The sequence below is a fragment of the Rhopilema esculentum genome, chromosome 8, assembly GCF_057945365.1.
Source record: "Rhopilema esculentum isolate cy_ngs chromosome 8, ASM5794536v1, whole genome shotgun sequence".
In the NCBI taxonomy this organism is placed as follows: Eukaryota; Metazoa; Cnidaria; class Scyphozoa; order Rhizostomeae; family Rhizostomatidae; genus Rhopilema; species Rhopilema esculentum.
Window position 1 is genome coordinate 4,447,619 of NC_142822.1, and position 26,444 is coordinate 4,474,062.

At 36.3% G+C, this 26,444-nt stretch overlaps 5 protein-coding genes across 7 annotated transcripts in view; 2 read left to right on the forward strand and 3 right to left on the reverse strand.

Annotated features, from left to right (window-relative positions):
* Positions 1–641: 641 nt before the first annotated feature.
* Positions 642–2,702, reverse strand: LOC135694847 (cytochrome c oxidase assembly factor 7). Its single transcript, XM_065213723.2, has 3 exons — positions 2,585–2,702; positions 1,219–1,359; positions 642–1,048 (listed from the first exon to the last, which is right to left on the reverse strand). The coding sequence occupies exons 1-3, from the start codon at positions 2,700–2,702 to the stop codon at positions 642–644; spliced, it is 666 nt and encodes a 221-aa protein (XP_065069795.2).
* Positions 2,703–2,810: 108 nt separating this feature from the next.
* LOC135694944 (guanosine-3',5'-bis(diphosphate) 3'-pyrophosphohydrolase MESH1) lies at positions 2,811–4,173 on the forward strand. The gene has a single exon (XM_065213840.2). The coding sequence runs from the start codon at positions 2,817–2,819 to the stop codon at positions 3,354–3,356; it is 540 nt and encodes a 179-aa protein (XP_065069912.1). The 5' UTR covers positions 2,811–2,816; the 3' UTR covers positions 3,357–4,173.
* Positions 3,899–9,258, reverse strand: LOC135694943 (radial spoke head 1 homolog). Its single transcript, XM_089109810.1, has 4 exons — positions 8,965–9,258; positions 7,147–7,367; positions 6,264–6,381; positions 3,899–5,390 (listed from the first exon to the last, which is right to left on the reverse strand). Exons 1-4 carry the CDS (start codon positions 9,138–9,140, stop codon positions 5,222–5,224), a joined length of 684 nt encoding a protein of 227 aa, XP_088965936.1. The 5' UTR covers positions 9,141–9,258; the 3' UTR covers positions 3,899–5,221.
* A 1,870-nt stretch (positions 9,259–11,128) lies between these two features.
* Positions 11,129–12,784, forward strand: LOC135694941 (uncharacterized). The gene is made up of 2 exons (XM_065213836.2): positions 11,129–11,832; positions 12,588–12,784. Exons 1-2 carry the CDS (start codon positions 11,196–11,198, stop codon positions 12,782–12,784), a joined length of 834 nt encoding a protein of 277 aa, XP_065069908.1. The 5' UTR covers positions 11,129–11,195.
* A 354-nt stretch (positions 12,785–13,138) lies between these two features.
* LOC135694920 (serine/threonine-protein kinase atr) overlaps positions 13,139–26,444 on the reverse strand; it is a 62,659-nt gene continuing 49,353 nt past the window's right edge. For all 3 annotated transcript variants that reach the window (XM_065213805.2, XM_065213804.2, XM_065213803.2), the window contains 23 exons: positions 26,357–26,431; positions 25,799–25,905; positions 25,248–25,381; positions 24,846–24,907; positions 23,822–23,932; positions 22,765–22,833; positions 21,885–21,937; positions 21,364–21,397; positions 20,958–21,073; positions 20,469–20,598; positions 20,055–20,144; positions 19,737–19,790; positions 18,784–18,837; positions 18,439–18,527; positions 18,028–18,099; positions 17,410–17,448; positions 17,035–17,091; positions 16,312–16,465; positions 15,745–15,810; positions 15,184–15,269; positions 14,560–14,653; positions 13,878–13,988; positions 13,139–13,300 (listed from right to left, as the gene is read on the reverse strand). In XM_065213805.2, coding sequence (XP_065069877.2) covers positions 13,241–13,300; positions 13,878–13,988; positions 14,560–14,653; positions 15,184–15,269; positions 15,745–15,810; positions 16,312–16,465; positions 17,035–17,091; positions 17,410–17,448; positions 18,028–18,099; positions 18,439–18,527; positions 18,784–18,837; positions 19,737–19,790; positions 20,055–20,144; positions 20,469–20,598; positions 20,958–21,073; positions 21,364–21,397; positions 21,885–21,937; positions 22,765–22,833; positions 23,822–23,932; positions 24,846–24,907; positions 25,248–25,381; positions 25,799–25,905; positions 26,357–26,431 — 1,917 coding nt within the window. In that variant the 3' untranslated portion in view covers positions 13,139–13,240. The remainder of the gene's footprint in view (positions 13,301–13,877; positions 13,989–14,559; positions 14,654–15,183; positions 15,270–15,744; positions 15,811–16,311; positions 16,466–17,034; positions 17,092–17,409; positions 17,449–18,027; positions 18,100–18,438; positions 18,528–18,783; positions 18,838–19,736; positions 19,791–20,054; positions 20,145–20,468; positions 20,599–20,957; positions 21,074–21,363; positions 21,398–21,884; positions 21,938–22,764; positions 22,834–23,821; positions 23,933–24,845; positions 24,908–25,247; positions 25,382–25,798; positions 25,906–26,356; positions 26,432–26,444) is intronic.

The following is a 26,444-nucleotide window of genomic DNA, read 5'->3' on the forward strand; positions in this document are numbered from 1 at the left end:
CGTCGTCTAAGAACACCAAGATGACAAAAACTCCTCGTTTCTGCAACGGATTTCCTTTTTAAACGTGGGGGGGGGGGGGTGTTACATCTCACGTCCCCTATAGCGACGGTCCTGTAGAAAGCCAAAGGACCATGCGTTATTCCTGCACCACATCGCGTGGAGTTTAACAAACATAAGCAACATATTATCTTTTTTGACGAATGCCAAACGCTGCTCGATATTACTAGGTAAAAATGGCCATATATTCGTGGAAAGTTGAGACAAATTGCTGACTTCATTTCATGGATTAGGGATTTTAATGAAAAAATCAAGAAGCATATCATACTTCCAATTGTTACCAGCCTTGTCATGTAGGAAAAGTTCCTAATTTAATGCCATAGCAACAATGTCCTACCAGGATCGTGATTCATGATTTGAGCTAGCGACTCGTTTTACTCTAAGTGAAAGTTTGGCAATGTCATGGATCTGAACCACAGACATTAGGATCTTTAGTCAAGGAGGCTAACTACTGTGGGCCATCCTCACACATAAAAAACTAGTGAGAGGACCTTAAATCACATCTTGAGATTACATTTTCTAAAAATTACTCAGTAATAAAATACCAATTCACACCTTTTTCTGTACAAATAATGTTTTACAAACTATGCTCTGCTATTATCTTTTAATTCTTGTGCTCTTTTCCTAAATTCAGAAGACTTCTCTAAATCTTTCTCCACACCATCCCCCATTTTATACATCCTACTAACATTTGCACAAGCCCAAGGATGGCCTAATTCACAAGCTTTAAGTGACAGTTCAAAAGCTCTTGGCAGGTCCTTTTCTGCACCATTTTTTCCTGTAAGGTAAATACAGCTCAGATTGAAGCAGCCAAGTCTATGGCCTCCAGTGCAAGCTTTATCAAAATTGCCTATAGCTTTGTCCATGTCCATTTTAATGTTTGACTTTTCATGGCCACTTTGGTAAATCATTCCAGCATTATTACATGACCCAATAGAGTCACCATTGCAACCACGCTCAAAGTATTTCAAAGCTTTAACAATGTCTTTTTCTGGAAAGAAATAAAATCGAAATGCACTAAAAATTCAGAATAATCAAGATAATTTGCTGGCTTAACAAATAAAATTGATCAATAAAAAAAATTTGATAAGTCATTTCTAGTCATTTAAGAAACCTTAATATCAAATTTTGATAAATGAAAAGTTCATCAGAAAACTTTACCTTTTGCAGTAAAAAACAAATATCCTAAAGAAAAACAGCTGTGAGCATGATTTCTTTCCTCGCAATTGGTCTTAAATATATTCTTTGCTTCTTCTACATTTTGTTCAACAACTTGATAAAATTCACCAAGTTCATGACATCCTAAAAACAAAGAAATTATGTCATTAATACTGAGCAAACAACGATCTTCCAAAAAATAAAATGTAGATATAAACAAAAAAATCTTGTAACAAACTCTATCAGCTTTTTGGGTTGAAAATCTGGAATCTTTCGCCAAATGATGAGATGAAATTCTTTGAGCATTATGGCAATGGAATTACTTTATGTGTGTTGCAATTGTGATTCTCTTGGCTCTAAGACCAAAATGAACAGTATGAAATGAAACTCTTTATAGATGCTGGAATAGGACTCCTATTGATATAAAAAATTACCCTATTTTATTAGAGTTTGTTGTAAACTCAAAAGTTTCCTCTTTGAAAGTAATTACAAAAATTGATCTTAGAATAGTTGATACTAGAAGGTCACCATCTCCCCTAGTCACACTCTTAATTGAAGTAATAAATTTTACATTAAATTATATTAAAATAGGGGGTGCTCACGTACATTGGAACATTGATCAATATAACCACTAAATTATCTATCCATTGACTAGTGTTGTTTCCAACCCAGCAAAACCCATTTAACAAGTGATAAGAGCACACAGCAAGATAAGAGACAATGTGCTTCTTGCATGTCTTGATTCTAACTGAACTCTAATCTGAACTCAACTTGCTTAAAATTAACATACTCATACGCAAATTAACATAATCAAAATACTGACTAAAGATGAAATAGGTTGAGGCAGGGGCACCAGAGCCAGGGGGCAGTGGGGGGGCAGCTGGCCCTGTTACCCTAGTGGTGGCAATAAATTGAATGTAGTGGAATTTGAAATAATGAAAACTGAACTGAACTGTCATTAGTGTTTGCAATTGACATTATAATAAAGCATAAAAAGTAGCATTATTATTTAATCGTTAATGGCCTTAAAGGTTAAAAGCAGGTTTCAAGTGAAAAAATACCTGCGTAACATTTTTTAAATATTTTCCAAACTGTTGTTTCGCTTCTTGGGCCTCTAAGAAACCTTCTTTCTTTATAAAATGATTAAAGGGCCAAGATATAACTCATGTCGTAATGTTTAATCTGGCTTTAGTTTTTTCTGTGACCTAGAATTAGTGGAAACTTGAGGACCAAGAGATTTTACCAAAAGATTTTTCCAAATTCCGCCAATCTACCTTTTCAAGTTTGGTGTTGATTCAACAGCCATTAACCTCATTATCAAAAAATTATCAAGTAACTATCGAGATTAGATTTTTCATATCAGGCCTACCTTCCTTCTTGCCTCTGTTACAGTCGTGTGTTAAAAGCTCTCGAAGCTGCTCAACATATTTTTTGGTTTCCTCTTCTTCGCTACTTTCGCCAGAAAAAAACCTCTTTAATTTCTCCATTCTAATAAACTTGGTTAATAAACTTATGCAATAGAACTGACTTTGGAAAAAATAGTTCCCCTTACCGTTTTGACTCGTAATAAAACCGTGTAACCTCGTTCTGATGAAGGTAAAATGGCCGATGTAACCTTGTTGATAAAGTGTGCCAATTTTGCCGCTATTAAACACAAAAATCAACGTCGAAAGAACTTTGAAAAGACGCCCTATATAAATCATCCTATCGGTGTTGCAAATATTCTATCTGATGAAGCCGATGTTGCTGATATAGAAGTGCTAGCTGCCGCTATTTTACACGATACGGTCGAAGATACCGACACTACATTTCAAGAGATTGAGGACAGTTTTGGGGTTGTGATTCGAAGAATTGTGGAGGAATGCTCAGATGATAAATCTTTGCCAAAACAGGAACGGAAAAGGTTACAAATAGAGCATGCTCATATTTGTAGCCCAAAAGCCAAGCTTGTTAAATTGGCCGATAAAATTTATAATTTGCGTGATTTGAATAAGGAAGTACCGGAGGGTTGGACGGATGAAAGGGTCAGTGAATATTTTAAGTGGGCTGGCAAAGTGTTTCAAGGACTGAAAGGCACAAGCAAAAAACTTGATACTTTATACCTTGATTTACTCAAAGAAAGGGGTGTTGATCTTTTGTAACCCAGTCTGCGTAACCTTGTAGTAGTGTAACCCAGTCTTCCCTGCCCTCTACCATACATACTGTATCGTCTTTCAGCCACACCAGCACCATATCTTTGTAAAATCTTTACCACATCATTTTTTTCATGATTGGTCAAGTGTATATAATAAACATGGGGGTAAGGACTTAGACATTTGGGGGCCCAGAATTTTTTTACCAACATACCGAAATGACTATATTAGAAATAACGTACAGAGGTAATGCTCAAACATGTACAAATCAACTCAGTCATGGCAGAAGTGTGTTAAGAGGCAACATGTGCTCATTTTCAAACTCAGTACGGTTTGCAAACACTTTGGTTTGGGGACCCTCTAATATTGGGGACATGCCCCTGCCCCCTCTTGCTACTCCCTGCTGTAAAAGGCATCAATTTATACAAATGTAAAAATTGGATGGTCTTAAGATTTTACCTGCTGTTATAACCCCTATCTCCCCCTTCCTGTTCCAGTCAGATTTTGCTCTAGAGCTGTGCCTCAATTGAGCCAAAGCTTACTGTAAAATAGACTTTCTGAAGGCACAATGAGGGAACACAGACTGGTTTTTAGTGTGAAGTTATTCCTGTTCTTCAAAAGTCAAAGAAGTGTATTATTCTCTAAAGTCAAAATAATTAATAAAAACCTTGACAATATAACCAGCCAGATGGGAGATATGCCATAATTGGATTGCAAAACTGTATTTTTTTTTCTTATTCTTAACTTGTAAATAATTAACACTTGGTCAACTTGACTTGAATTGTAAATCACAAAGACGTAGTTCATCATTTATATTATATTGCTAGTCATTTTTTGTCACTGTTGATTCCTCATTTTCTATCATTTACTTGCCATTCCATTTCAACTCATGAATGGCACAAATGAAGCCCATGAATAGCAAAAAGTATTCCTAAACTGGGTAAATGATTGTAAAACGAACTCAGAGACATTGGAATTGGCAACAAGAAAAAAAAATTACCATGAAGATGAAGAACAAGCAATTGGTAAAAGAGTGAATCAATGCCTTCAATGATGTATTGCAGGTTGTCATATTAATGAATTTCAAGAGGTAAAATCCAAAAGTGAAGGAAGTTCGTTTTATGTCAAGAAAAATGTTATATTAAATTGATACTAAGAATGCTATGTATATACCAAAGTCGTTCTGCTTAAAAGTAAAACCGTATTTATCGGCGTGTAATTCGCGCTTTTACGTCCGTAGAATACATATGAAAACGTTTCACTTATATGCCAGTAAAATGTTTTTGGGAAAATTTGCTTTGTCCTCGTTAGCGAGATTACAGGAAATTTTGGCAGAAAAAGATTTCCGTTTGAACAACTTTTGGCAGGAGAATGTATGCTATGGGTTTTAAACGTAAAATTATTTCTCTCGCAAGTGTCGTGATTTTTGTCGGTCAAAACTCAATTAAATATTATTTATTTCCTTAATTAATGTTGAGCGTTCGCAATGGAAGAGAGAAAGATTTATGGGTCGACTTATAAGCCGGGTATTGCTAAAAAGTCATAGAAATCTTCAGCTAAAATTAAAGTGTTGACTTTCCCATCGGGTTGACGTGTACGCCGAGAAATACGGTAATCAATATTGTACCAGTTCTTTAAAATCTTTGTCACAAATACAGCCAGTCAATATAACTTTTCAAAACTAAAGTAGAGAGGTGCAGCGCTAATGGCGGCTGGGGTCTTTTGCTCCCTATACTTTCAACAAGATATGCTTCGAATAAGTGACAGCAAACATTTCTGCTCTATCACCTATCCAATGTGAAGTACATGGCACAGCCTGCCATATGAGCCGACCAATGTATCGTATTCGTAAGAATATTAAGGTACATATATGTTTACATGTCCCCTAGGTCGACTTCGACTTTCTGCAAGCTTGTTATTGCAGACGCCTTCCACGTTGGAGTCTTAACCACAACAGCTTCTTCCCCTTCAACTTCAGCCTCTTGTATTTCTTCCTTCACAATGTATTCTCCGATTTGCTCGCTTCCGTTATCAAAGAGGAATCTGAAAAGATGAAAGTAAATAGCATAATAAAAAAACATTATACGAAAAATGCCTTTGCATAAGAAAACGGTAGGAATCAAGTAATTAGCAATTTTTTCATAAAATTTAGGACTCATTGGTAAAATAAGACGATGCAAAATTGAATTTTGAGCTTTGGAGGTCTTAATAGAAGCAAGAAGAATATTAAGAAGATTTGGTGCAATTCGCAGGAAAACTCGATTAAAATTAAGCCAGTGGGCTACTACGATATAGAGTCTTCTCATGTCATTCTCCCTTTAAAAGTGCAACATTGATCTCATAAAAGACTAAACCGAGCACTTGAGCCAGAAAGCCTCCATCAGACACCTATATCTAACAACCCTTTATATCCTGCTCAAAGCATAATGGCCTAAATAGCAAAAAACGGTGGAGCAATATTTGCTGCACAAAAAGGAACCTAGGTTCGAGGCAGTCGACTGCAGATGGATACCAAAGAAGTTAATGCAGATACCAAGGAAGAATAAAAGCTTCATTCAAAAGCAATTTTACAATAGTATAGTTTAAGTGTTGAGCCTAATTTTTCATATACAAAACCTATTTCGAAATCTTCTCAACCATTTCGTTCAAATCTTATCACAACAAGGCCAAACCTAAAAGACTAACAGTGTACTCTATTCGCAAAAAACAACTCGAAAAGGTCCAAACAAAGATGGTAGGAGTTGGTATCGACATCGCAATATCTCAGTCAAGTCTTTTTCTAGATCAGTGGTCCTTTAACATGCTTACATGTTATCAGTTACTCGCTTATCTTTTACATACAGATTCACCTTTCATTTAAAGACTGGGCCTGAAACGAACCATTAGCTTCATAGACACATTACTAGAAATACTAACCTGCCGGATCCAGTTGGCAGACTTTTCTCGTAATTTCCAACAAAGCGGTAATTTTGGTTTAGAAACTCTCCAGGGCCTTCGAGCTGGCCAGCTATCCAGCGACAACGATATTTTGAACCTAAAAAATATTTCAAACATACATTCAACAGGTTGATGAGGTTGCATTGGCTTAAAAACTTTCTATGGAAATAATATGTTGACTTTTCGTTAACGATATTGTCTCATCGTTGGTAACAGCAACACGCATATTTTCAAAGATACTGTTTTCAAGAACCATGACATAGAGCTGTCACATAAGGATACTTAAAAAACTGCATTTAAGCAATTTATTGGTTGTTTTATAAGGTGACAAAGAACGCATGTACGTATGGTCCATACGCATTCTTTGCAATGCTGGTCGTTTTCTGAAACCATCTTATCTGAAAATCTGCCAATGGCACATTACCTTCATACAATGGTAAATTATCGGCCATTTCAGGGCACTGTTATAGTTGAGAGCGGTTACTACAGCAATCACTAGAACAAACCTGAAAACACGACATTAACCTGAGGGATCTTTTAACAGACAAGAGAGGAAATTCCCACATTTGGGCTATTTCCACAAAGGTTGGCCCTTCATTTTCCACTAGTAATTTTCGTCTAAAATTTTTTCAAAATTCTTTTGTGAATTATTTTCTGCAGCTTTTTTGCTAACTTGTGCGAGTTAACGTAGTTGCTACGTTTTCACAGCCCCGACAATTATGGTCATCGAGCACTGTACCTTATGCTACATGAAATATAAATCGATAAATACAATTATTGATCAAAACCAAAGCATCAACCCGTTTCCGACTTTGCCATAGCCCTTCGCAACTCGTTTATACGTCAATACACAGAGGCATACCTGTTGCTGCGTAGGTATAAATGCCCTGGCCTTCCTTTTTGTTGTCCACCCAATCACCTTCATAGATATCTCCGTTCACGTAGAAGTAGGACCCATATCCATTACGTGCGTTGTTTGACCACGACCCTTCATAGCGGGAGCCATCAGGATAATACAGTGTTCCTTCTCCTTGCTTCTTTCCATAGGCATAACCACCAACGTATTTCCCACCGTTTTTAAACCTAGAACGATGAGGTACTATGCCTAAATTCCAGGTTACATCAAATTCTAGAAGCATCTAACATGAGTAGAATCAGTGACCAAATTTTCTAGCAGATTCTACCACATAAGCAGAATCAGAACTGAACGCATGCAAAACGTTTGAAGAAATGTTTTTCAAGATGCTTTATTAAGAAGACGTAGACATGCAAACGAATTTTGATACTAGGAGTTATACTGCTCTTTGCAGGTGGGGATACAATGAGGGTATGGTAGGGGGATGCAACTGCCCTTCCAATTAGATATGACTCTGAAAATCTAAATCCGGTATATCTTTGGTGAGCAGATGTGAAACAGAAAAAAACGGGGGGTCGAAAGCAAGAAAAAGTTTGAGAAATTGATAAGCGGGAGGGGGGGGGGGGCGTTTAAGAGCATCAAAGACATTTAAGAGTATCAATTCTTTGTTGTTAGTAGACGGCATCGATTCTGTATCTTGCTATCTACAGACCTTTGTTGAAAAAATCATGTTTTTGACAGTCCGATCGTGAGTTACTACGTTTTGAATAGTTAGATAATTTTGGAGTACATTTCACTGCACCGGCAAATTCTCGTGAAAACAGCCATAGTTAATCTCAGTATTAATTCACAACTTTGTTGTACCATGTTGTTTGCCAAATAGCTCATTGTTGGTATTTTAGAGTCCAGATTCACTCAGACATAGGGACCAACACTGTAATTAAAGAGTCTAGGCCAGGGCTGCAGCGCCGAGAGGTGGGCAAGGGGGAAAATTGCCCTAGGGCTTCGAGGTGTTGGGGACTCGTAAAGAAATTAATTCTGTTAAAAATATAATTAATTGAAATTAAAATAATTATGCTTGTAAATGGTAAAACATTTTAAACGAATAAACGAATTAAGGCTTACATAAAAGGGCGTGGTCGCAAAGTTTTTCTGCTCGTTCGTTTCTACGAGACCTCATCGTCTGCTTTTTGCCCCAGGGCCTCCAAAATCTTTCGGCGGCCCTGGTCAAGGCCCTACTATTCCTCCTTCATCAATTGGTGCAGTGATGATCAACAATGTGCTGTATAAAATTTCTTACAAGCAGAGAATAATCTAGCAAAATTTTCTTAAATTTGGAGCCTGTTGAACTTGGCTTCTAACAAAATTGTTTCCTATGAAAAGTAAAGCTACATCAACAACATTTGAAGATATCGGAAACAAAGGTTTTATTATTCATCTTGTGCGTGAAGTGATTTTTAGTTCCTGTTTAATCAAAACTACTTTTATTAGGGTAAGCTACATCCCCGAGGGGGCAACGGCAAACCATGCCCTTCAAGGCCAAGCCACACCAAGCCTTGGACACTATGTCCCACAATTCATGAATGAAATACATTGCAGGCGACCAGTCTGGTCCAGATAAGGGAAATTGATCATCTGTCAGTTTTAAAAACATCAAACACCCCTTTTAGGCCTATATTGCTTTTACTCGCCAAACCCTTCCAGTTTCAAATTGAAAAACATCCAATATCAAACCGTAATGGAGAGGTCAACGCATTGGTCAAAGTCAAATGAACAAATTCTGAGAACCTATGTTCCAAAATACAGAAAAGTCGATTAACTTACTTATAAATTCCTTGACCGTGTCTTTTTCCATGTGCATAATCTCCTTCGTATGTATCGCCGTTGGGAAGTTTTGTTTTGCCTTTGCCATGTCGCTCATCAAACTCGTTTCGGTCACCTTCGTATTCTCCAAGATATGGCCCTACATCTTCATCGGATTCGTCTTCGGAACTCGACATTTTTTGTCACTGAATTACAAAAATTCTGTGTCTCTCTGGCCTTTTCTCTTGGGGTTCTGGTCCTCTAATCTGTTTGAAACAGACCTGTTACTTCCAGCTTTGCTTGTTACCTTGGTGACTATGTTCGAGTCTCTCAGCACTGGTCACCTGATCAGTCTATTTGTAATACGACTCTACAACTTTGCTTTGCGAACAAATGACAGCAAACATCCCATCACACGCAGATGAACCGCGCGTAAAAGCTATTGATCGGAAGTAAAAAGTTTCCGGCCTAAAATCTAACATCTAGAGCTTTATTCACAGTCTCGTTGCTTGGATTTGTAAACTTTATCAGGGAGATGGAATCAATACAGAAATCAAAAACAGAAAATAGAAGAAATAAATTTGTTAATTTAACCAGGGAAGGGGAGGTAAATAGCAGTGCTTTAAACAAGAAATGGAGGTGAATATTATCTGCGCGCACATTTGTAACATTTATTTATAAGAACAATTTTATAAGAACATTAGCCTCAAAATTGGTAAAATTGAGACAAATTAAGAGCAAGATGAGGCTTAGCTACTGTAAAATGTAATTTTGAACAACGTTTTTCTCACAAACGAGGACTTCTAGCTGTGTTTGGGTGCTTTTCGGTGCATATTCAAACTTGTCGGCAAATGAAGGTTGTCTCACACACTTTTTTAAATTCAAATATGAGAGCGAAAAAGTTTCTCTATTTTTTAAAAAGGTAAACAAAGGCAATAAAAACTTCCTCGAAAATTGTAAATTGCATAAACTTCATAAAAGTGATGAGAGCATAACCTAGGTAGCAGAGCCTCGTTTGATATACACAAGAAAGAGGCAAAGGGCGGTAGAGGAAGGAGTATACTTGTCCGTTTTTTCTCTTGAACTCACCGCCAGGGCTTCGAGTAATAATGACAACGAAAACCCTGAAACGGGGGCCAGAGCATGTCTGGAAGACGAGCATGGTTCATCTCCCGAAGAGGAAAGTCGAGGAAAACAAATGAGTTTAAACCCCGTTTACACGAGAGTGGATCCGATCCGGATCGGATCCAAAAGAGTACGGATAGGCCTTCGTTTACACGGGAACTGGCGGATCCGTATACTTTTAGATCCGCTATCCGAACGTTGTTGGGATCGCTTTCAAAGGTGATACCGCATGGATCCGATCTAGACCGGATCCCATGTAAACGGGTGGATCTGGTCCAGATCGGATCCGTCTACGTTATTTTTCGAAAGTGAGACAGAATATTTTTCAATTCAAGGTTTAGTGTGCATCGGAAAATCGATCAATGCAGTCAGTAATATTTCCATCCATCGACTAACGTGTTATTTCCAAACCCAGCGAGTCTTATTTTACGTGCAGAGAACACGGAGCCAGAGAGAGAGACAGTGTGTTGCTTGATTGTAACTGAGCTCTGAACTGAACTTACTTATTGATTAACATACTTATAGTTATATATACAGAAATGAATATCTAAAATTAACACTAATGCTGTGAGAAAAACAAAGGATAGGAAGGGACCCTTTTTAGCGTTACCTCCCTCCATTTTCAGGTTGAACTGTGTTTTCAAGTTCTGAAAACATCAAGTGCGCGCCAATATTCGAAAAGCGCACGCGCGTAACCTTTTGAATTCATCTGGATCCGTTCACGTGTAAACGCAAATGGTTCTGGATCGGATCCCGTGTAAACGCATTGCTATTTCCGGGATTGGATACAAAAGTATCTGGATCCAGAGGTCTCGTGTAAACGGGGTCTTAACGTTCTCCACCAAGACCTCGCCTTGATTTGTTGCTTTCAGGAAGAATTTGGCCCATTAGTCAAGGAAATATTAAAAGTTATCTTGAATAAGACTAGGTTACTGATAAATGATATGAATCTACGGAAGTAAAAAGAGCCTATTTAGATTTTTCAATTTTTTTAGTTCATTGTTTTCAGCGTTGAGGCCGCATGGTGCCAAACATGTAAATATATATGCAACTGGGCTTGCGTTATTCATTGAAGCAGGTACCTGTAAACATTGTCTTGAAGCAAGGAATGCTAGTTCTCAAGAGCAATGGCTTTGCCGTTAACAGACGCTTCTAAACAGACCAGGGCTCCGGCAAATGCAGATATCTTCAAGAAAGAAGATTTTGGATTTGAAAAAGTTAACGAAACAGTCGCTAAATTGCAGGAAAATCTAAGACAGAGCCTGAAGAACAAGAAAGATAGAGATCAGATCTACAAATGTTACATCGACCTAGGTGCGGCCTACTATCGTTTGTTTCGTTACGAAGAGGCGGAGACATGTTGCTGGAAGCATTTGAATATGGCAAGGGAAAAGAGGTTTTTGAACGAGGAGCAAGTAAAGACAGCACTTACGAATCTGGGTTGTGTTCTAAGGCAGAAGATGCTGTACGACGAAGCTTTGAGACATTATAAAGAAGCAATGGAAATTGCTGAGCGGATCGAGGACACGCGTGCCTATGCACGAATTCTTAATAACATGGGCAACATCTATCAAAGCACTTTTGATTTTGACTCTGCAATAGAATGTTTTGAGAAACGAGCAGAACTTGCTTCTGATATTAAGGACAGTGATGGGTTGATCAAGGCGTATGGGTCTCTAGGAGGCATCTTTCATTTGATGGGAGACTTACGAAAGAGCATTCTTTACTACGAGAAAGTAATTATTCACGTGCGCATGAAACTAGGTGCGTTTAGGGTGGTTTGTTTCTTTAACTTTTTGGATTTTTATAAGAAAATTATCAATATGGAAAGCGAAGAAGTATATTCTAAGGTTGTTAACATGCGAGGAGATGCAAGAAAAGCTAATTTTATGGTAAATATCCAACGGAAGAAAGTTATCGTTACATAAGTCCCGATGGGCATTACTATAAGGGTTCCGTACGAAAACAGTCTCCTAGAGGTTGTCATATCTTTTGTAGTTATGGCCTGTAACAGATATTAAGTTGCTTTACCCTTTACCTGGAATAAGCTTATCGGAAATACTCTTTTTTGGGGGTAAGGGAGTGCAAATATGCTTCGAAAATGTGACGCAAAACCAAATGAATGTATGCAAAAATGTATGTGAGTTGGAAAAAAGGGTACCCCTTCGCTAAACTTTTCTAGGAGGGCGTTGAATATGTAGAACTTTACAAACCGGCAGGACCATTTATCCTTCAGACTGGTTTGCCCCCCCTCCCCTCTGAAGTAAAAGTGTGATAGTATTTACTCTTTCAGGGCCTCCGACGAAGGGGGGGGCCGGGGTGGCCTTGGCCCCCCCACATTTTTGCAAAACAATAGAGTTTTTTTCAAATTCTTTTGTTATGGGTGTTAAATTTTTCCTTGCCCCCCCCCCACTTTTGAACCTTTGTCGGAGCCAATGTCTTTAAAACACAATTTCGGGGATCCATTGTCTAGAACTTAAGCTTGATGTTTAATCATTTCCAAATATGCTCTATTTCAGTGAGACAGCAAGCCCTAGCACAAAGAGAAAAGGAAAAGGCGTTGAAAGAGGAAGAAGACAGGCAAAATGGAATACTGCCACCTCCGGTTAAAAAAGACATTGTGATTGAAAGCGAGGAACCGCAGCAACCAGATCAAAATGGCGGCCTTCTCGGTATTTTTAAATTATTTGGAAAGTCGAAAGAACAAAACAGTTGATGGGCGAATTAATACTTTGGTTGTTATTGAGAATATTCATAGGTGAATGGGACGTACGAAGTGCAAGTATTTCAGGAAAATAGGTTTTGCCGCTTAATTGGTGCAATCAAGAAGAACAGAAAGCAACAAATAGTTTGAGTTTTACAAATGTAGCAGCTTGCAATTTACGAGTAAATTCCTTAAACTCCATTTAGTAAACGAAGTAGATAAAACACACGGATACAAACTATTACAAAGGCAATCAGACAGCTATTCCGGACAATAGATTGGAGCAATACGCATATTATCAAACTACATCCATAACATTCTTTTATCCTACATCCAGAAGAATTTTCACCAAAGGAATCTCAAATATAAGTTTCATAGAAAATTGCAGTGCTTATAAATACACATTTTATTAAATTTACAATGTAACATTGAAGCGCAGTTCAAGATCAAAATCCAGGCGTTTCCTCCTCAAAGGTACGCAGCCCAACCAATGTACATTTGTGATAAATTTTCAAGACTTGTTGCCTCCTGAAAGAAGTTAAACACCTTTAATCCTTTCAGTTTAAAAATTGATAAGCATTCAGTTATATATAAGATTCAACTTAAATAAAATATTCCTGAAATATTTGTTAAATGAAAAGAAAATATTCTGCCCCACTCTAATGTGTTTAAAAAGAAGCAAGAACTGGACCAATGATCACTATTTTGGGGTTTGAAAAGGGCTGGAGACCTAGACCACTCAATATATGTAAATTTAGAACTGTTGATAAGTTGACAAGGGATAACTCTTCAAAAATCTACTTTAATCAGATTTTTGTATGCATTAAGTTTGAGGCATTCGTACGATACAGCAAAGTAAATTTAACATGCCTACTACATCAAATTTCGCGCATACCCAGTGGTTTGTTTAGCCTATATCTTAATGCGTACCTCATTACTGAAGAGACAGTATTTACAGAAGAGTGGCTTTCTGCGCAAGCAGAAAGTTTGGCAGCCACAAGAATAAAACATAATTTAAAAAATGAGCTCAAATGAAACGATTCTGCTTTAATTCCTAGTTGGAAAAAGTAATTCAGCGTTAGTGATAGAGAGGAGCTTTGCAAACCTTGATTAGCTGATGAACCTGGCCCTCAATCGAAAGATTCAGTCGCAAATTCTTCATGGAGACACAATAGCCCGCAAGTCGATCTTCAACGTTCCGCAAAATACTCATCGCCTGAAAAATAATTACCTTTTCTTTTATTAAGTGTAGCATTAATAGTCCTTAAATTGGCAAAACTTCGATTGAATTTGGATCCTGATGACCAACTTTATATGTAAACATTTTTTAAGAGTTGAATGATTCCTGACCAATATTTTTGTTCATATCTCTTAAAATTTTTCATTACTGCAAATCAAGTAGAACATTTTACAGATGGCAGCTTTAATAACTGATTGGCTGAGACAGCGGTGTCTCAAAGTCAAAACCGACTGAAACAGCGATGTCGCAAAACTGGATGAGACAGCGATGTCGCAAAACTTATTGCGAAAAGAGACAATAACATCATTGTTGTAAAGACCACAGCAACACATGAATTTACAAAAATCCTTGGAGTGTTTTGTTAATTTGGAATTTCAGACTGAATATAAATTGCATAAATCAATTACAACTTAACATATTTTGCATAAATTAATTACAAGTTAATATATTATAACTACAGGTTAAAATAATTTGCATAAATTAACTAAAATCTAATAAAATTTGCATAAATTAATTAAAGCCACACTTCTCTTACGTGAATACCCACCTTCTCGTTTGTATTTTCGCCAGTTTCTACAGACTGCTTCCGCCTGTCTTTGGTCCACTCGACCAATGGATCGTAAATAAAAGTGTTGAGAACACTGAAATAATCAATGCCATTTTACAGCAAAAACAAACCAACAAGGTTTTATGGATAATGATAAATTGTCAATACATTGAAAACTTCAGCAGAAGTGGTTTGCTAACGGTACTGAACTTGTTTAAAGATTTTCTCTTTGGTGAAATGCATATCAGAAGCTGACACTGAGCTCATTCATTGGTCTTCCCCAGTAAAACAATTACTCGATATGACTTCAAAAATATATATCTACATATGTTCCTTATACCCTATCAACGTATTTGTGTAGATTTCTCAAACTGGGTTCCAAGGCCATTTTTAACGCATTAGTTTGTGAAGATGTCCAAATTGTAATACTAATTTCAGAAACACAGCGATGTTTCTATCAGAGTCCTTAGCTCCTACACAATAAGTTCCCAGTATGTAAAGAAATTCATAAAGATGATAAAATTGTTTATACGAAAAAAGCAAGGGCAGTACAAAACTTAAGGAAGTATTGTGCAATCAAAACGAGGGATAAAGATAGAACAAAATTTATATTGTTATCGTCACCTTAAAAGTGAATCTCGCTGGGTTCTCATCAGTTTCATAGTGACTTCACATGATCTTCGAAATACACCTTCGTAACCAAGAGGTCCCTGAACAATCCAGACAACAATGAAGTGTTACACAATCGCTGTTTTATGAAACTGCGAAAAATTGTAATGAGAACAACTAGAAATATCTTGATTATGCACTCCGTTGACACAAGCATACCAGTCTGAAGATTTCTACCATTCTTCGTTTAAGACCTTCTGGCTTCATTTTGCATCAGTAAAAACTATCAGTTGAAAATCGTTATCAGTGAAAATCTTTTATGGGTATTTTTTGTAGCTGTCTATTTAACTTAGGTTTAGTTGTCATGGTATCTTGCAATCAATGGTAGCGTCATTGCAGTGTTGCATATGATACATCGTAGATAGCTTATCAAGTAATGTGTATTTGTAAAAAAAATTATTGAATATATAAAAAACCAAAAATTTTTCTTCGTTTTGTACAAACGAATACCCGTGGATAAGCAGAATAATAAACACAACTTGAAAAAGATAACTTCTCACAAAAGAAGAATCTCACCATGGCAGAAACTAGCTGATTGGTCAATCGAAACGGGACTCTTTCAGGACATTCAAATGTTTCTCCCTTAGAAGAATGAAGAGAAAAGCTTAAATTTTATTTTCTTTTAATCTTCAGTACAAAAAAATTAAATGCTCTTCAAAATATTTTAACAAAAACCAATAATCATCAAAATCCTAGACAATCCACCGATTTACGTGACATGAATAAAAAATCGAGTGGGTAGTTCTATGTAAAATAGTTGTTCAAAGATGGTTAGTTTAGAAACCAAATGCTGCCGAGAAAGCGTCTTTCTTAATTCAAGTAAAAATGGTTCGACAAAGCTTTAGAAAAATTTAAAATGGCAAGCAGTATAAAGTCAGCAGAGCCGTAGCTGCTTCTGTTCTTTAAGGGAAGGAGGGAGGAGGTCGAGCCTCTCCAAAAATTATAAAAGTCATTTTTTTCACATAAACAGCCTATTGTTGCTTTTCTTCACAATAAACAGCTGCCCAAAATCTTTTCTACAACACTGGTTAGTAAGAATATGCGTATGCTAATTAAGCTGGCAAACCCTTGAAAATGACAGACCTTGTTAAACAGGCAGTTGAAATCCACATGAAAACAGTCTCCCGTGGTAGAATCAAACAGAATATTTTCACCGTGGCGATCACCCAAGCCTAGGATGTAGCCAACCATTGACATCACAGCAGTGGTTCGGCAATACGCCAATCTTGCCATGTACCTAAGGTAGAAAGAAAGCTTGTTTGAAAGACGCAAACCCTGCTCGAAAAATTGCAAGTTGACAACAATCAAATACATTTAATGGCAAAGAACACAACTCTAACTATTCCTTACGGTTTTATCAATATTGTATTGTTAGAGAATAACATTTTGCATTGTATACCAGATATGATAACACTGTGTTCCAAAAGCGTACACTTTTTTAAAAGACGTACTTAAAGGTCATGCAAGTAGATGTGCTTGTTAAAAGACGAAGATGCATAACCAGTTGTAAGACTGAAGTCATATTAAGAAGCCTAAGGCTTGAGAATGTTATCGGATACTCAAAATGATTCTCTGAGAACCCAGTATAAGTTAATACTGATGATATACCATCGTCTTTATCATAGTCAAGGATGCCTTGATATTAAGGAACAATCAATACCCTTCTTAATAACAGGCACTCAGAAATGTATATGCATGGACGAAACAAGTTTCAAAAGAGAGCTCTACTTGAACTTGGTAGAGGATTGTCACGCAGTTAAATATTGAGGAGAGTTTACTGAGGTGATAAGGCTCTAAAAGACTTGCCATTTAGATGGGTTTGGAAACGTTCGTAGGAACCATTCTTGAAAAACAGGAGGATACCTAAAAACAAGCATTTTTCACTCGGTTAGCTTGGATTAAAATCGTTGAACGATACTACATTGAAAATATAAATTGATACAAACATTAACTGACAGTTAGAAGTGAAATCATTCCGAAATAAATCTAGCATGGCAACAGAATCCAGGAAGCATTAAAGCATAAACAAGCCTTAAGTATGATCATCAAAGAAAGACCTTTAACACAAAACACACAAAATCGTAGAGAATTTATGATACACAAAATCGTAGAGAATATATGATACACAAAATCGTAGAGAATATGATATGATGCATAGGAATAGCATAATCATAAATAAACCTCGGCAGCACTTGGTTTTTGAACATCTCCATCTTTGTTCTACGAAAAACAAACAACATAAACAGTTACTAGAAAAATAGCTTGAATGAAGAACTTCCTTCAATGGTTACTTTACTATGAGGAGAGAAGTTAGAACAATAGAAACACGCTTTGTATACTAAGAGTATATATTTGAATGAAAAAACTTTTATTATCATTCTTCATAAAGATTCTTAATGTCATTTCATGCACGCATTTACATCTCTTTGTACAAATATCAAAGGCAATCTGTCACGACGTTGATTGGTTATAAGAACAAAGGGATTTTTATTGTTTCCAGTCCCCCTTTAATTTATCGCATTGTAAAAAATATGGCGAAGCGCTGGAATCGTGTTTAGGCCATTGCTCCAGCTATTGTTCTCGTTAACCAATCCACAACGAGACAGATTGCCTTCAAAGATATGTTTCACTATATGCGCTATTAGTCGTCATCTGAAATAATAAAGGCGCTATTGGCTGTCATATTGGTTTTGACAACACGTGAGTTGGTCATACATTCTAGACTCTAGCTAACAATTATACAGGGTTGTCTAACGTATATTTGTATGGCATGAAATAAAAATTACAGAAACAACTTACCTTAAATCCGAAGTAGTCATGTTGTTGTAAAGCCTTTTCAAATCTTGTATTTTTGGTAGCATATTCTTTTCTCTAAAATATAAACATGAAGATTCTGATTCTCACTCAACCCAAAAAAATTTTTTTCTATTATAAATTTTTCTAAAGTATATAAAACATACAGGGAAAGGAGAAACGTCGCACAATAAGTTCGCTGTAAACAAAAAAGTAATTCAGAGCTCAGGATGATTTGACTTTTTCTTGATTGTCTTAAATTTCATTCAATGGCGTGAAAAGTTATTGACATCAAACATGGAAAAGTAAGTAAGGTAAACAAACACTGAAGAAAAATTACAGTGTAAAACATGTTACTATCAAAGTAGAGAATGAGTAAAAAATATGTCATTAGATACGAAAAAGGTTTTATCTTACTTGAAAAGATTGTCAGTGATTTGACGAAGTCCTGCAGTGTTTGATACCCATTCCAAGATTCCGCATTCTTCACTCAATGGAATGACCGCCTATTTAAAAGGACAAGGAAATTTGGCATCACAGTGGAAAATTACCCACAGAAAAAAAGTTGTTTTTTAATAACGCGACAACAGTTGACATGTGCAAAAATTATATTCTGGTAATCAAAATGACGTTAAAGATGATATTGAAAACAAGATCTTTCAGCAGAAGTTCTTAGAAAAAAGAGCAGAAGGAATTCTAAGCAAATCAGCTTTGAAGGTTCATTTACGGTTAAGTCTTCAGCAGTACGTTTTGGCAACTTACGTATGTGCGTATATGCAATTGTCTTCTTCGGCATTCGGTGTCTTTTTGTAGCAACTTGTAAGAAAATTGGAATGTAATTACATGAATAAAGCAATTAATTGGTAAAGCTTATCGCTGTTAAAATATGATTCGAGGTACGCTTGTCTTGGGTAGTTTTTAAGAAATTTCATGTCGAGAATTTCACAGTTATAATACTACTCCATTAACTCAAACTTCAAGTTATAATACTAAGTCCATTAGCTCAAACTTCTACCCGAAAAATCCTTCGATCTTGCATTACATAAAAATGAGCATCATTTATGGTGTATACAAAAGGGTCATCGTAAAAATTAACAGAAAAAGTTTTTGGCGGTTCGAAATTTGAAAGATCATTCTGACGTTTTATACTCTGAGAAATGTCACAGGAAAAAGCTTTTTAGAATTTTGTAAAATGTTTCATTTTTCAAAGCCATTTTTAAAACTATTTGATCAACTCAACATATGCACTACATTAATTTTCAACAAAAGTACAAATTGATGGTCCAAACTGCATTGATATTATTTTACCAAATGGCCATTTTGATAACATTAGAATTTTCTGTTAAATTTTATATATTCATGCTGTCGAACTCCAGAATTATTTATAAGATAATCCTTTCATACATTGAACATCCAAGATATCTAATAGATGTCTATTGGTAACATTCTCAATAGGCAAGCAGCACTGATTGGTCAACCTATACAGTCATGTGCTCGTGTTTCTGATTGGCAAATTTTGATCCACAACTGGGTATATATATTTCCTAGCGTAGAGTTTTCGATCTATGTTCTGACATTTTAAACTCTGAAGAGTATCAGACGAAAAGCTTTAGTTTATTAAATGTTTGCTTTTTTCAAAGCCATATCTAATTGTATGTTTCTATCTGTATATCATAGACAAATATTTGCATAAGAACCGTTAAAATTTTCCTCACCTTGTTGACAAGTGAATTGAATTCCATTAACCTGCAGTCTTTACGAAGATCGTCCTGGATAAAAAGATTATGCCTCAATACTTTCTTCCCTCTACAAATGTTATTTAATTATAGAAGACATATCGATACACGGATACATCAAGACTGGGGATGATAGACAGATGAGTTTAAAACACCGATAGATGGGGGAGTGGCACATACCTACTTTGATGATGGAGCAATCATGATCGCATTGTAATCACAAAATGCATCTCTAATTAAATGAATGAGGATAGATTTGATTATTATCCACGTTGGCACTAATCACAAAGAAACTACCTTCGGCTTGCACATCATTGGGTACCTCTTTCCATCACTACCAATAATAACAATCTTTTTAGGCTTCTGTAAAGAGCGCAGAACATCGACCTAGAGCCAAGAAAAATAGGAAGAAAGGTTACATTTGTCATCCAGAGATGTCACCGTAGAAATTCTAGGGTTGGCTGTGCAGTAAGCATCAAAGCAAAACCTATTTCCATTACAAAAGTCAGTTCATATTTAAAGCTGACAAGTAAGGAACTCGTTGAGGAAAATATACGCTTGTTTGAAGGGGTTTGTGGCCCTCCCCTAAAAACCTCCAGTAGTTTTAATAAGAGTGCACACCATCTACACTTTGGTTCTCCTGGAACCAGGGTGAAACAATAACAAAATAACTTTCTTACTTTGAGCGACCTAAAGGTTTAGGCAACCTACCGCTTCATCAAAGCCAGCAAATGTTGGCAAGGAGTCTGGGAACGGGTTGTAGCTTGGTTGTGCGCTTTGACCGGATGGCAAAATCACCGTCATTGTTGACTGCAGAGGGATTATGATGGACGAAAAGTTCCTGAAAAGAATTAGATTCAAGGATGGTAGAAAGTTGATGGTTAATTAGAAAACAGGAAAAGCAGACACCATGGTACCCGCTAAACAAAAAGCTAGATCTAATGACTTTTCTTGGCAAAAAGAGCCACAAAGCTTTGAAACAGCCTCGTTTTAGTCACTATCAGATTCTATACTGGAGGTTATCGGTTCTTCAAGACAGAAAACTAATACAACGAACCATTACAGTTTACTTAGATGCATCGAGAACAAGAATGGTATATGAAACTGATAATTGATGAGATCAAGGGCCTTAAGAGATAATGGAATCAAACACTAGATGTTTATGGAAGTAAATATAAATATGACGTAAGGTGAACATACGTGTCATTTAATAATCGCTTCAGACTGGGGAAATCTGCACTAATAGTTAGCTTTGTTTCTTTGCGACAAGGCTTATTGCAGACCTCCAGCAAGCGATCAGTCAGTCTAAGCCCATGCTGAAACAAACAAGAGATTAGATATTGATAGTGCAAATCAAAATACGGTAGAGGGTAGCACGAATCTGCGCGAACAGGCAACTTAGACAAGTTGATATTGATATACGACTTGTGTACAATACAAGTTTAACTCTCCAAGCTGCTTTGAGCATTATGAAACAGCCTCTTGCTGATGTATTATAAGTCTAAGTATCATTCAATGAAACAGAAATAATGAAAAATGTTATTGAGAAATGCAATGACATATTTATCTATAGGATGGAGCGACACAGTGCAAGAATTACAAATACCTCGATAAATTGCCTCATGGTTTTGTTTCCCATGCTGTAGAACAGAATTATCAAATATTAGCAATAAAAAGATAAACGACGAATGATATTCAAATGATATTTCATACTTTATAAAAACACATATTGGCATTTGGAAGTTATCAAAGCTTGTACAGCTCTGCTTAAAAAGCATCTAGTGACAGTTAACTTCATTGAATAAAAAAAATTGAACTACAATAAGCCAAAGAACAGTAGATATGTTCACAGCAATAGGCTCTTTAAAAAGGCACTTCCTGTCATGTTCCTTTCATGATATGTTCCTTTCTGTCAAAGGGTATTACTATCTAGGGTTTTCGAATTTAGAAGTGTCCAGCAGATTAATTATGCAGAATATTCATGTTATTGAAAAAATTAATGATTATGTTGTGACTTTCGTTGAAGACATTTCGTATGTGATATCTTTGGAATATCCTCAAAAGGAAATAAAGAAAATAGCATCCAAAAAAATTACACAACAGACAACAGATATTTGAAGAGCTTACCAAATACGATTGAATAGCTCACTGCATCTGTCTTTTCTTGATCTGAACGAAGACTGAAATTCAACGAGAGCTGATAAACATCAAAGAGTTAGACCAGACAGATGATAAATAACACCAGTAGTGAATTAAGATATTGATTTTCTTTTAAAAGACAGAAGATCAGCATCAAAGCCAAATGAGTAGCATCACAGGAGCGTAGTTACTATGGTTCTTGGGGAGACCCATGCCCCCAAAACAATTACAGCAGTCCTTTGTTTCCAGCGAGCAATCCCCTTTGCTCCTATTGTTCTCAAATAATGGAATCCCCCAACAATTCTACCCTTCCTACGCTACTACATCAAAACTTGTATCAAAACTTGCTGTAAAAGCAGAAACACTATTCTACACAGCTTTCTAAGGGTATAAACGCAGACTGAAGGTGTTTATTTATTTGGTCTCTTCAGAGGTGGACGAATTCAATGGGCACCGACTGAAGTATCGTTTGTTGTATGAAAAACGAAACATGTATTCATTGCCAAAAAAAGATGCCTTTTCCTTGCATCCCAGAGTATAAAAGGCTTTTTGCTAAAATAGCATTTCATCAAAGAATTTCTGACAAGTTTGTAGATAATATTGACATGTCATATGCATGCTCTTAGGCCAACTTCATAAACTCAACTGTAAGTCACTAAGTCTTGAGGAAACAGTAAAAGAAACAAAGAAAAACGTTTAATCTGATGTGACTTGCACTGCAGTTACCTAAATATTATCTAGAAAACCTGAATACTATTCAATTTTCCAAAGCCTTTACTTGCCAACAAAGTAAATACTTTCTTTGCTGCTACCAAAGACACAGTATGTTGCTATGAAATTGTAAGAAATTATTTGACAGTTGAGTTACCTTCGAGACAGCGACTGTTTTCCAAAACGCTTGATCTTTATAGGCCAGGAATATTTTGGAAATCAAATCCTAGGTTGAAAACGGATTCTTGATAACTTGAACGTAGTGAAGAAATTCGATAATGGGTATGTGAAAAAAGGTTTTTTTAGATAACAGTTTGAGCTTGTTTTAAAGGAGCACGCGTAGCACGGTGCATCAGTTTTCAAAGGCATAGCTTAGGACGTTAGTTGGATAGATTATCAGTATCTTTACAGCCAGAAAATTTTTAATAAAAATAATCAAATAAATTGTGACGAAAAGTATGAAGAATAACTGCATTATTCCAAAAAATAGAATTGCATTCACAATCAATTTTAACGGGTATGCAGTACCAAAAGCATCGTCATCAACGAGCATCCATGCATTGCACCGGCATTGACAAACTATTTTTATTTGGAAGCAAAAGTTGTCAACCAGAATGTAACAGGGTCTTATGTAATCAATGCTACTTCTAAGAAAATCATGAGCATAATGTCAGCATGATGTGTTATGCTGTGAGAAAAAATTAATTCTCAAGTCACAGTTTACAGTACATATACAGGTGTCAGAGAAGCAATAAATAATTCCCATAGTTAAAGTGTACAATAGGCGCTATTTGAGCAAGAGGTGAAAACTTTAGAGCGCCTGAAAATATCAAACCTGTGAAGGATACTCGAGGTTGGGAATAGAGGGGAGTAGGACGTTGAAAGAAAGCAGGGTACAGGGCTAAGTTTGGACCAAGTTTGGACTTAGTTTGGGGGTTTTAACAAAGCTATTCTGAACGGAATACGGTTTTGAAAGTGATTGCAAGGTCATTGAGGCAGCTGAGCTAGAATAAGGGGCAGGGGTCTTCAAAAGACACGAAAAAATAAAAGGGGGATGTTTATTTCCAACCTCAGAGTAAGGCCTATCTAGTGTTGATGATTAACATACACGGGGTCTTGAGCTCACTCTCGATTTCGCAGCCTACATCAGATGGATTTATAGAAGCTTCAATAAAGAAGCGAAAGAAAAAATTCTTCGTTCTGTGATATCTTACCCCAAGTATCTCCCAAACTGATGGGCTCGGGTGGCAAATACGTGAAATAATCTGCGAGAAAGCCGTAAGGAACTGATAAGCAGGTAAACTTGACGTGAAGTCCTTGATAACCTGAAAAACAGAGAGGCATTGTTGTAGAGATGCTGCCTCTAATTTGAAAGCAAGGCGAGGTTGTGTATTGGAAAACGCAAGGATCACAAATCAGCCTTTTTCGTTTAGCATTTATCGTAATATGAAAAGTTGGATTGTCGCCAGGAACGAACAACCTATATACCCTTAAAATTGATGGAAACTTAGGGAATTGTAGCCGGATCAGAAATCGATACTCCGAGATGAAGAAAGAATACATCATTTAGCTTAGCGCTGATCAGGCGAAATTTCATTTTGTTAAAAAATTCAAGAAATTAGCTATAACTTATTTTAACAAACTTTGAGAATAAACGTTGTCTAGACAGTGAAATTAATTCAATAAAACAAGGGCTTCAATTTTAATGAAAAATGTCGAAATGTTATCACTTATCAGTTATGATTTTTCTAATTGATTTTGCACAATATTACATTTTGTAAGATTTGCTTTAACAATTATTAAACAGGAATGTATTATTTCTATCGTCTTATTCGTAACTACATCATGTAACAAGAATTATAAACGTAACTCGTAACTATAAAAAATATATCACAAATATCCAGGTTTGTATCTACAAAGCATCTTTAGTCTTATAATGATAGAAAAGCAAAGATTATTTCAAATATAAAAATACACTCAACAAAGGCACAATAATGTCAAGGAGAAATTATGCTACAAAACAATTCTAAGAAAAGGCTTTTTAGAAGTTTCCCGAGGACATTTCTTAAGCGGTTGAACGTTGTCTTAAGATTTCACTTACACATAAGCATCTACATAGAAACTTAAGTAATGAAATAGGTTTTTTCATATCTGAAACAAGCATCAACCATTAACTTTGTACGTGGAAGGGATGACGTGTTTGTAAAAATAACATAAAATATAATAAAACCATCGCACCTGATTCACAGAATTCAGTCTGTCTCTGTGCAAGGCCTGTTTAGAGTAGTTGCTTTCTTTGTCTAGGTAAAAAGAGAATTAAGAAGGACGGTGAAAGATGTTTCTAAAATCAGTTTGCCTGATCTGATCATGATGGATTACTGTAGAAAGCAGGAGAGTCGCAAAGAATTCTCAGCAGCCTTCTGTTGAAGACCAGATTGCGCTAAATTGTTTTACTCCACTCAAGTGGAAATTAACTTGGAAATTCAGCTTGGTCGTCTAAGTCTTGCAGGCACTTTATCTTGTAGAATAAGGCAGAAACGAATACAGTTTTATCAGGTATATTGGGGCAGGGAGCTATTCCCAAAATAACCATGACCAACAAACGATTAGAACTCAGGCACTTGAGTGTAAGGAAAATACCTTGTTGGATGTTGTATGCTTTGACTCCAAAGTCAAGCCATAGTGTGAGAAGGGTTGGCATCGATTGGTATAGATATTTGCATCCATATTGAAGAGACGAAGCATGGTGTCGTATGACAAAGGGTATAAAGTCACTGCAAGCAGGAAGAAAAATAAACGGAACATTGGCAAATGACGTGGTGAATCTTTTTTCATTCAAGACATCACAAAGAAAGTTCAAAGCTAAATCTAAGTTGTGAAAGGAGCACAAGAAAATTGTGCACTGAAAATTTTATTGAAATTTGAATACAAAGATTCACACCACGTTTTTCTTAAAAAATTATAGTCCACGACACAAGTTTGAAATTTTGTTTAATATATTAATGGGATACACAGTGATGTATGTCCTCAAACTCGAAATGTGAGCGTCATGCATGAAGTTGAGTGACGTCTTGCAGGCGAAATTTCATCTTTTATCTAAAGCTATAGCAAGAAATGAAGCAGAATCAAATTTCTCATAATTTTAGCAGGGCTCAGTGCCATAGCTCGAAACAAGATAAAACCAAACTTACGTTACTTTTGTTTTTGATTTGTCATCGTAAGCGTTCATGACTTTCTCGTAGTATTTTGCTAGAAAGAAATGCCCTTTTTCCCAATCGCCACATTTGTTGACGACGTCCTAAAATAAATTTCATTTTTCATGATAGAGTACTGTAATGAAAATTGATACAAAGGTTGTCGTTCAAAGTTGAAAGGTTTTAGTAAATGGCTTGTAAGGCACTGAGAGTTGTTCTCAGTAACTCTTTTTGACAGATTTAAGATCACTATGACACTGAGAACTAATAAGGGCAATATGCATCATAAAAATACTTGATAAAGGAATACTGTTTGCTTTGGAGATGGAAAAATGCTACAAAGCTGTGTAGAAGAGTGATGTTAGCCAGTTATTCGGATTCAATCAATCATTAAAAATCTCCTTCTGTCTTCGCCACCCTTACCTGTGGGGAACACTTTCAATAAGTACAGGAAACATTTCATGCAGGTCAATACACAAAGAAGCGCGTCACTAAATGGAACAGACACACAATTGCAGAAAGAAATATTTAATATTTGATTCGTTGTTATCAAACCTTGTACTGATTCAAAATTGGTTGCGGCTCATGGCTTTCCGTCTCCTCCATCCATCTTCCAACGAGAAGGAGTACCTATGTCAAAATA